Here is an 11,053-nt window from a genome sequence, read left to right as displayed (position 1 = left end):
AATGGCAGTCATGTCGTTAGTACTATTAATGTCAGTAGTATCAGTAATACTATTAGTGTCAGTAGTATAAGTAGTACTATTAGTATTAGTAATATAATTAGTGTTGGTAGCATCAGTAGTATCTGTAGTATCAGTAGTATATGTTGTACTAGTGTCAGTAGTATAAATGGCAGTAGTGTCATTAGTACTATTAATGTCAGTAGTATCAGTAGTAATATTAGTGTCAGTAGTACTATTAATATCAGTAGTACTATTAGTGTTAGTAGTATTATTAGTATCAGTAATATTATTAGTATTAGTAATATCAGTAGTATATGTAGTATCAGTGGGATATGTAGTACTAGTGTCAGTAGTATTAATGTCAGTAGTATCAGTAGTACTACTAGTATCAGTAATACAATTAGTATTAGTAGTATCAGTAGTACTATTCGTGTCAGTAGTACTATTAGTGTTGGTAGTATCAGTAGTATCTGTAGTATCAGTGGGATATGGAGTACTAGTGTCAGTAGTATTAATGTGAGTAGTATCAGTAGTACTACTAGTATCAGTAATATAATTAGTATTAGTAGTATTAGTAGTACTATTAATGGCAGTAGTATCAGTAGTACTATTAGTGTCAGTAGTATCAGTAGTACTATTAGTGTTAGTAATATAATTAGTGTTGGTAGTATCTGTAGTATCAGTAGTATATGTAGTACTAATGTCAGTAGTATCAGTAGTACTACTAGTATCAGAAATATTATCAGTATTGGTAGTATCAGTAGTATCAGTGGGGTATGTAGTACTAGTGTCAGTAGTATTAATGGCAGTAGTATCAGTAGTACTATTAGTGTTAGTAATATAATTAGTGTTGGTAGCATCAGTAGTATATGTTGTACTAGTGTCAGTAGTACTATTAGTATCACTAGTATCAGTAGTACTTTTAGTATCACTAGTATCAGTAGTGCTTTTAGTGTCAGTAGTATCACTAGTATCAGTAGTATATGTAGTATCGCTAGAATCAGTAGTACTATTAGTGTCAGTAGTACTATTAGTGTTAGTAGTATTATTAGTATCAGCAGCAGGATCAGTAGTATCAGTAATATTATTAGTGTCAGTATTATTAATGTCAGTAGTATCACTAGTACTATTTATGTCAGTACTATTAGTGTCAGTTGTATTATTAGTATCAGGATCAGTAGTATAAGTAGTACTATTAGTATCAGTAGTATTATTAGTGTTAGTAGTATCAGTAGTACTATTAGTATAAGTAGTATTATTAGTGTTAGTAGTATCAGTAGTACTATTAGCATCAGTAGTATTATTAGTGTTAGTAGTATCAGTAGTACTATTAGTATCAGTAGTATTAATGTCAGTAGTATATGTAGTACTACTAGTATCAGTAGTAGTATTAGTATCAGCAGCAGGATGAGTAGTATCAGTAGTACTATTAGTATCAGCAGCAGGATCAGTAGTATATGTTGTGTTAGTGTCAGTAGTATCAGTAGTATATGTAGTATTAATGTCAGTAGTATCAGTAGTATATGTAGTATTAGTGTCAGTAGTACATGTAGTATTAGTGTCAGTAGTATTATTAGTGTCAGTAGTAATAATGTCAGTAGTATCAGTAGTATATGTAGTATTAGTGTCAGTAGTATCAGTAGTATTATTAGTGTCAGTAGTATTAATGTCAGTAGTGTATGTAATATTAGTGTCAGTAGTATCAGTAGTATTATTAGTGTCAGAAGTATTAATGTCAGTATCAGTAGTATATGTAGTATTAGTGTCAGTAGTATTATTAGTGTCAGTAGTATTAATGTCAGTAGTATCAGTAGTTTATGTAGTATTAGTGTCAGTAGTATTATTAGTATCAGCAGCAGGATCAGTAGTATAAGTAGTACTATTAGTGTCAGTACTATTAGTGTTAGTAGTATCAGTAGTACTATTAGTTTTAGTATTATTAATGTCAGTAGTATCAGTAATATTATTAGTATTGGTAGTATCAGTAGTATCTGTGATATCAGTAGTATATGTAGAATTAGTGTCAGTAGTATCATTAGTATTAATAGTATCAGTAGTATTATTAGTATCAGTAGTATTATTAGTATCAGAAGCAGGATCAGTAGTATCAGTAGTATATGTAGTATCAATAGTATCAGTAGTACTATTAGTGTCAGTAGTATTATTAGTATCAGCAGCAGGATCAGTAGTGTCAGTAGTACTATTAGTGTCAGTACCATTAGTGTTAGTAGTATCAGTAGTACTATTAGTATCAGTAGTATAAATGTCAGTAGTATCAGTAGTATTATTAGTATCAGCAGCAGGATCAGTAGTATTATTAGGTTCAGTAATAGTATTAGTATTGGTAGTATCTGATATCAGTAGTATATGTAGTATTAGTGTCAGTAGTATCATTAGTATTAATAGTATCAGTAGTATTATTAGTATCATTAGTATCATCAGCAGGATCAGTAGTATCAGTAGTATATGTAGTATCAATAGTATCAGTAGTACTATTAGTGTCAGTAGTATTATTAGTATCAGCAGCAGGATCAGTAGTATCAGTAGTACTATTAGTGTCAGTGGTATTATTATTATCAGCAGTAGGATCAGTAGTACTATTAGTGTCAGTGCTATTAGTGTTAGTAGTATCAGTAGTACTATTATTATCAGTAGTATTAATGTCAGTAGTATCAGTAGTATTATTAGTATCAGAAGCAGGATCAGTAGTATTATTAGGATCAGTAATATTATTAGTATTGGCAGTATCTGATATCAGTAGCATATGTAGTATTAGTGTCAGTAGTATCATTAGTATTAATAGTATCAGTAGTATTATTAGTATCATTAGTATCATCAGCAGGATCAGTAGTATCAGTAGTATATGTAGTATCAATAGTATCAGTAGTACTATTAGTGTCAGTAGTATTATTAGTATCAGCAGCAGGATCAGTAGTATCAGTAGTACTATTAGTGTCAGTAGTATTATTATTATCAGCAGCAGGATCAGTAGTACTATTAGTGTCAGTACTATTAGTGTTAGTAGTATCAGTAGTACTATTAGTATCAGTAGTATTAATGTCAGTAGTATCAGTAGTATTATTAGTATCAGAAGCAGGATCAGTAGTATTATTAGGATCAGTAATATTATTAGTATTGGTAGTATCTGATATCAGTAGCATATGTAGTATTAGTATCAGTAGTATTATTAGTGTCAGTAGTATTATTAGCATCAGCAGCAGGATCAGTAGTATCAGTAGTACTATTAGTGTCAGTACTATTAGTGTTAGTAGTATCAGTAGTACTATCAGTATCAGTAGTATTAATGTCAGTAGTATCAGTAGTATTATTAGTATCAGAAGCAGGATCAGTAGTATTATTAGGATCAGTAATATTATTAGTATTGGTAGTATCTGATATCAGTAGCATATGTAGTATTAGTATCAGTAGTATTATTAGTGTCAGTAGTATTATTAGCATCAGCAGCAGGATCAGTAGTATCAGTAGTACTATTAGTGTCAGTACTATTAGTGTTAGTAGTATCAGTAGTACTATCAGTATCAGTAGTATTAATGTCAGTAGTATCAGTAGTATTATTAGTATCAGCAGCAGGATCAGTGCGCTCCGGGTTAGTGTGAGTGGATGGGCGTGGTCTGGGCGGGTCTGGGCGTGTCCCGGGCCGGCCCCTCCCCCTCCCCCTCCATCTGTCCCTCCCCGGCCGGTGCTCACATTGTACCCGGAGCTCCCGCACGCTGTGTCCGGGCTCGGGGTGCTGCCCTCGGAATGCCCCCAGACGATGCCCTGGGGCAGCTCCGCTCCTGCTGGCAGGTCCCGGCCATCGCCCACTTCTGCTCCCTGTTCCGCGCCGCCTTCCAGCTGCCCGACTTCGAGATAGAGGTGAGAGGGGCAACTGTGCTGGGAGCTCGGGGGCAACTGTGCTGGGAGCTCGGGGGCAACTGTGCTGGGAGCTCGGGGGCAACTGTGCTGGGAGCTCGGGGGCAACTGTGCTGGGAGCTCGGGGGTAACAGTGCTGAGAGTACCGGGAGACTGGGGTAACAGTGCTGAGAGTACCGGGAGACTGGGGTAACAGTGCTTCAGAGCACCGGGAACTTGGGGTAACAGTGCTGAGAGCATCAGAAAACTGGGGTAACAGTGCTCAGAGCATCAGAAGACTGGGGTAACAGTGCTCAGAGCATCGGGAAACTGGAGTAACAGTGCTCAGAGCATCGGGAAACTGGGGTAACAGTGCTCAGAGCACCGGGAAACTGGGGTAACAGTGCTCAGAGCACCGGGAAACTGGGGTAACAGTGCTCAGAGCACCGGGAAACTGGGGTAACAGTGCTCAGAGCACCGGGAAACTGTGGTAACAGTGCTCAGAGCACCGGGAAACTGGGGTAACAGTGCTCAGAGCACCAAGAAACTGGGGTAACAGTGCTTCAGAGCATCGGGAAACTGGGGTAACAGTGCTTCAGAGCACCGGGAAACTGGGGTAACAGTGCTCAGAGCACCGGGAAACTGGGGTAACAGTGCTTCAGAGCACCGGGAAACTGGGGTAACAGTGCTCGGAGCACCGGGAAACTGGGGTAACAGTGCTCGGAGTACGAGGAGACAGGGGTAACAGTGCCCGGAGTACCAGGAGACTGGGGTAACAGTGATCAAAATACCAGGAAACTGGGGTAACAGTGCTCAGAATACCAGGAAACTGGGGTAACAGTGCCCAGAGTACCGGGCGACTGGGGTAACAGTGCTCAGAATACCGGGCGACTGGGGTAACAGTGCTCAGAATACCGGGCGACTGGGGCAACAGTGCTCAGGGGTGGGGGTAACAGTGCACAGAGTACCATGAGACCAGGGTAACAGTCCTGGGAGCTCAGGGGGTGGGATAACAGTGATCAGTGTACCATGAAACTGGGTAACAGTGTTAGGAGTGTCATGGAAATGGGGTCATAATTATGTTGGAGCCATGTGATGGGGAATCATTGCTGGGGGTATTGGTGTGTAAGAGTCACAGTGCTGGGGGGTATTTGATCAGTTTGGGGGTGTCACAGTACTTGGTCAATTTGGGCAGTTTATAGTGCCAGGAGTACTTGGGAGGGGCACACAGGACCCTGGCACAAGTTGTATTGAGAGAATGTTGTCTGTGATTGGGAACAGGTTGAGTCCAGGAATATTTTGGGTTTGGGGATAATTGCTCTGTGGAAACTGACTGGCAGGATAGGGGGTGTGTCATGTAATAGTTGGGGATATTTATTGGGGAGCGGTGGGAGTATTGTATGACCAGGTCACTGTAGCAGCTATTATTTTAGGTATTTGAGGGTGTTGTCTTCAGATCCCATGTTTGGGGTCAGCTCAGGGTAATGTGGCACCTCCTAAAATCCGCCCATTCCTTTCTGTGCTGTTTTTTTTTATTTGGGGTTCCCATTGGCACATGCCCCCAGCCCATGTGTGCCCCTCCCTGGGCATGTGGATGTGTTGTGGGTGGGGACTCCGCACTGGGCCATCTGGCAGCCAGAAGGTGCTGGGCAGCAGTTGGTCCCAAGTTTAGGACTCTGTCTGTAATGGGGTTATGCGAAGATTGTGCTTGCCCCCGTTTACCACCCTGTCTTACTGAATTGGGTCCCCTTGGTGATCATCCTTAGGGTGTACTCCCAGCTGCCCCGAAAGTAAACTCTACTGTCACATGTCTGCACCCCTCACTTTAACCCTCTCAGTGCCATGCATTAGTTACTAGATTGCAAGCTCTTCTCCCAAGTTTCCAGCCAGGGGAAGGAGCAAAAAGGTTGCACAGGTAAAGGAGCCACAGACAGTATAAGGGGCTTCATGACTCTTCCTCTGCTGCTTCCTGTCCTTCTGGGTTATGCCCAGTCAGTCCGACACCAGGAGCACCCGGTCTGACTGTCCCTCGGTGTGTGTGTGTAGCAGCTGGTTGTAATGCTGGGGCTGTTGTGTGTGACGTCTGATCGTGCCACAAGTACTGTGTGAACCCACCACCTTATCTATTATATTACCAGGGTTCCTGATATGAGGTATGCTCTCTGAGCTACTGTAGAGGTGCAGAGCAAAGTCATCCTGCCAAAAGAGCTTACAATCTAAGCAGGTCGTTATCCGCGCGGCCAAGAAGTGTCATGTAAACCATAATGTAGTATTATCGGTCATGCTGGAGGACACCAGTATCTCCTGTGGCTTCTGTGGTCCGTCCCGTGGCTGTAAGGAAGGCGATGTAGGTTTGGTGGTTGTGTTTAACCCCTGCTTGGGTTGAGGCTGCGAGCGAGGGGTCGCTTCTCCTTTTGGGATGCAGGATGTGATAGAAAAGGTTTTGTTCTGTGACTGCAGATAGTTGGTGGAGGGGTGGGGGGGGGGGGTCTCTGGCACTGGGGAAACCCTGTGTATGTTTTGTTCTAGTGACTTTGGCATCTAGGGAGGAGGTGACAAGACTGGTGTGTTTGTATTAACCCATTAGGATTCCTGCTTTTAATTGTTTTATCGGTACCTTTAAAGGGTTACCAGCGAGTTCCTTGTAAATGAAGGTTAAATGGACCCTAATAGTTCAAAACCTTGCAAAGCTTTATAATCCCTGTATGTTAACGGCTATAAATCTGCTCTTTCCATTGATGTTAGATTTAGCAGGTGTGCTGACTCCTCCTACCCCAGAAATGAAGTTTGTCAAAGTTGTAATGTAGCAACTTTCTGCCTAGATTGTGCCAGGGTTTGATTTAACCTTAGCAGGGATCTTTTTAGACAGTCCTGCAGCCCAAATTATATAAGAGAATTGCAAACTTTACTATCAAGGTGCAGATGGGAGAGTCCGCTGATCACTCTCTGAGCTTTTAAGTTGTCGCCTTCAGCTCAGGTCCCACCTTTTTTCTGAAGGGTTAATTGAATATGTAGCTGAATGAAGCTGGGATGGTCTCCCCCTCCCACAGGCAGTGTCAGCAGGATGTGCTTTGTTCCACCCTACTGAGGTGACTATAACAGCTTGTTACTCAGCCATGATCTGTTTGTAGTGTAAATGTGTTTGAGGGGGGGTCTGATAAGGTACACAGGGAGAGGCGGCTTAACCTGCTGCATGGGGGCTCCACTGGCGCCCGTTAACTCATTCACTGCCAGAGGGGCTGCCATGGTGCCGCTTTGCATTTAATTTTGTGTAGGGTCTGTATCCGGGTCTCCTCCTGTGCCTTGGGAGGAGGGGATGTACGTATCTGCTATATCAAGGGTTAAATCATATCAATAACTCAGAACCCTATCGTGTGATTCTCCATAGAAAGCTCATTAGGGGACAATGAACTTCTGTAAGTAAAAACATTAAGTGATTTCCAGCTTTTGGCTGCTGAGAAGAGTCAGATGTGAGCGTTGTACCAGGTGCTGGCAGATCAGTGCCCCCTGTAACTGTGGCACAGTTAGCAGAGTGTACCCGGGTGCTGTCCTTGTGTTTTTTTGCATCCATTTGCCCTTCATCCCCCTGAGGATGAAGAATTCCTGGTCCCCAGCTGCCTGCATCCAGCCTCCTGTGTGTGGATGTGAGCGCACACACGTGGCTTTGTGTTATGATCTAGATGAGAATTTAGCTCTACCCATTTCATGGAGACGCCCCCCCTCCCTCTCCCCCCTCCCCTGGAGATCTGTTCCTGGGGCCAAGACTGCAGATGCTAGAGGTGGGGCGAGAATCCTCGCCAGTCGCTTCTGTGCACAATCAGGCAAAAATAATGTGTATTACTGGGCTCCTCCGAGGGCTGTGTAACTATGTTCTGGGTACCGGATGTATTTATGTGAAGATAAATCAGTACATAATTATCTTCATATTTTGTATGTTCCATTTGTCCACCTTGAAGCTAAAACTTCCGTCCACCTTAATAACTATCCCTCCAGTCTAGCACCAGGGTGGGGGTCCCTCTATTTAATCTTATTTATTATCCATATTGATGGAATTTATATTATATTTACAAGATTGAATTTACATATTTAAATCAATAATCAATGAGAACGAGTTCCTGATGAACCAGAACAGGGATAAAACCTCCAACAAAATGATGGTAAAGCTCACTTTGTAAATCTTGCGGACACTCGTTGCCGTCTAACATGATGAATGTGCGGATGTGCCCAGAGAGGTGGCTGCGCAGAGCTCTAAGTCCGCCCTGGCGCCGTTGTCTTCCGCGGGGATGTGTCACCTGACTGTGTGATGCTCTGCTCCTGTCCAATCAGATGCAGCTATCACTGCACTTAGTTTAGTCCTACATCGCTGGGACCGGTCATTTCCCCCTCGGTGTGAAAACCGTACGATTTGGCTGCTGTCTGGTAACGGTGGGAGTAGCACAGGCCGGACCCTCTATCAAGTTTGGTTCAGTTAATAAAGTAGTGTTGCCCTAGGGAGCAAAATCCTATAAAACACTTAGCTTTGCAAAGGAATCGCTCATATTATCTGCTCTTCATTTTCTGCGCAACGTTTGTAATATGAGAATATATGTATTAGATACCACAAAAAAAAGGTCCGGCACGGTTTTTCAAGATTTTGTGGCCATTGGTGGGCGCCGTTGCGTTGTTTGGAGCAGATTTTCTCTGGTGATGGTGACATGGCTCCTCCCATTCGTGATGGGAGACCGCGTTAGCTGCCCGTCACCTAGGGGTGGTTGGTACCTGCAGGAACTACTGAGCTGACCTCACAGGAGGCGTAAGATGGCAGCTGACGTAGAGCAGTGATCACCTTCTGGTAACACACAGAGCGCGTTGTGCTACCGCACTGCGGAAACAATATTTCTGTTGACACACTTGGAAGTTCCTTTTACTATGTTGTTTCCTGGAGTCTGGTAATCACAGCTCCCAAACAGGTTCCGCTGGCTCCCATGTTTCTGTGGGTACTCTCAGCCAGTCTTTAGCGGTAAATCTCTTCCCTGGATACTTCTGAATTTTTAAGTTGTAACCATTAGAATTGTGTAACATTTGGAGGGTTCAGTTCTTTATATCCTGGATAATTACTATTTTGTTTGTTTATAGCTATAACCTGCATAGTACCACTTCTCTTGTCCTTTACGGTGGATGGAATTGTCAGAATGTAAAGATCGTTGTGTAGTATAACTGTATTCTGATCGGTGGCTGTCATGCTGGGCTTTGTAGTGCTTCATGTGACATATATATTCAGCGGCAAAATGTCCTTGAAAATTGTGTTCCGTTGTCATGAAATAAGAGTACATTTGTTTTGGTTTTAAAACATTTTTTAGACATATTCTGCAAATTTGGAACAGACCACAAAGTAATTCTGACTGCGATAATTATTGTGCTCTGGGACGTATAAGAACAAAGCTCAGAGCTGGTTGTCGAATGACCCGATCTGTGGGTAATTTGGTCTCGCACGTGCAGAGCCAAACGGCACCAAATCCGCCGATCAGTGACCGGATCTGAAAGTGTGGAGGATAATTAGGGTTTTATGGTCAGACAGGAGTGAGCCAACACGGCGATGAGGATCGGTATCCAACCAGACTTTAGGCTGAGTAATCCAATACAACCGATTGTAGAAAGCCCGAAGCATTGGCGTGGTTAGCTGGGCACTGCCACGCGTGGTTAGCTGGGCACTGCCACGCGTGGTTAGCTGGGCACTGCCACGCGTAGTTAGCTGGGCACTGCCACGCGTGGTTAGCTGCTTACAGTTCTGGATTTTATTTCTGATCAGAACTAGGACACCTTGATCTGATATTTAGACGCCTTTGCTGTCAGAAACAGTCAGGACGTAGGCTGGGTACACGCTACAGAAAACTTCTCCCGATTCGATATTGTTGACTATTTTATCAATGACTGAAAGTCCCGATCAGCAGCTGATTCCTGAGTACACACTGTACACGTTTTACACAATTTACCGTCAGATCTGTGATCTTCATCTGTCATAACCATCGGCTGAAAAGGTTCTGACTCTGCACCCTCCATAGAGATCTATGGGCGCTGTAGAATTGGGACGAGGTCGTTCATAGTAATTTTTAGTCTGGTTATAAAATCAAACTATATGATGGGTTTTGGAACGATAATCGTTCATCATTGGAGCGCACACACTAACGTGATATCGTGAGATTGTGTACTCAGCCCTTATTGTAACTGTCCTTATCCAAATGTTGCGCTCGGATAAAATCTCCATAGTGATTAAACCTAAAGTATCTTACTCTGCACTGTCACCGACACTATCCATACAGAAGACCCCCCCCCCCCCCCCCGTGGTGTACATTATAATATATATATAAGTGGCTGTCACTGTGATGTCCCCCATACTCCAAGGTTCCCCATGTCTGCTGGTCTCTGAGGCTGCCTGGCCGTGGGGTCACTTACTGTTCTGATGACCCTGCCCGGTCACATAAAAGCTGAATGTATTTTCATTGTGGGGGATGCACAATATTTTTTACTTCATCTTGATAGAAATAAAGGGTCAAGTTCTTATGTCAACTGATAAAACTATATGTGTGGATGGCAGCGGCTCTGCTGAATAAAGTGACTCTGTAGTGATCCATTCTGTCACTGTTACTTTATTGTGTCTTTAACATCCTCGGTTGGATGATCAGATTGGACAGATCCGGTTGTTAGTGCGACAGGTCGCTGATCACAGGTTGGCGCCGGTCACCTGCTGATGTGATTTAGGGAAAAATTATCCAACTGATTTGGATCAGGTCACTGTTTGGCATCGCTCTACTTGTATGTCTGAGTTTGTTGATATCTGACCAACCTGCATTGTGGGTGGATTTGTATCCCAGTAATGTGCTGTAATTCCTGGGACCAGAGTCTTAATCATTCCCAGCTAATGCATTGGGAAGGAGCAAAATTATATATATATATATATATATATATATATATATATATATATATAAATATATATTTTGTTCCATCCTGTGATATACCCCAGTGCTGGGATAATGTGTTGGGTACGGCTAGGAATTATATTTGGCCTGTATAACTTTATACAGTGTTTAAGCAGCTCTGTATGTTGAATGTTTTATGGTATAACGCTCCCGTTCATACTTACAATCTTATATTTGGTGTCTGGATGACCGAGAGGAACAGGTTTTGTCCAACGTAACCTTGATGCTGGATCGATGGTCCCAGC

The 11,053-nt window shown here is 42.7% G+C and overlaps 1 protein-coding gene across 1 annotated transcript in view; it reads left to right on the top strand.

Annotated features, from left to right (window-relative positions):
* The first annotated feature begins 3,707 nt into the window (after positions 1 to 3,707).
* CECR2 (CECR2 histone acetyl-lysine reader) overlaps positions 3,708 to 11,053 on the top strand; it is a 32,465-nt gene continuing 25,119 nt past the window's right edge. Inside the window, exon 1 of the mRNA XM_075210709.1 lies at positions 3,708 to 3,876. Within this exon, the coding sequence (XP_075066810.1) occupies positions 3,763 to 3,876 (114 nt within the window). The 5' untranslated portion in view covers positions 3,708 to 3,762. The remainder of the gene's footprint in view (positions 3,877 to 11,053) is intronic.

Source organism: Mixophyes fleayi, chromosome 4 (assembly GCF_038048845.1).
Source record: "Mixophyes fleayi isolate aMixFle1 chromosome 4, aMixFle1.hap1, whole genome shotgun sequence".
Classification (NCBI taxonomy): Eukaryota; Metazoa; Chordata; class Amphibia; order Anura; family Limnodynastidae; genus Mixophyes; species Mixophyes fleayi.
Note: the sequence above shows the minus strand (reverse complement) of the source record. Positions and strands in the feature narration are given on the sequence as shown.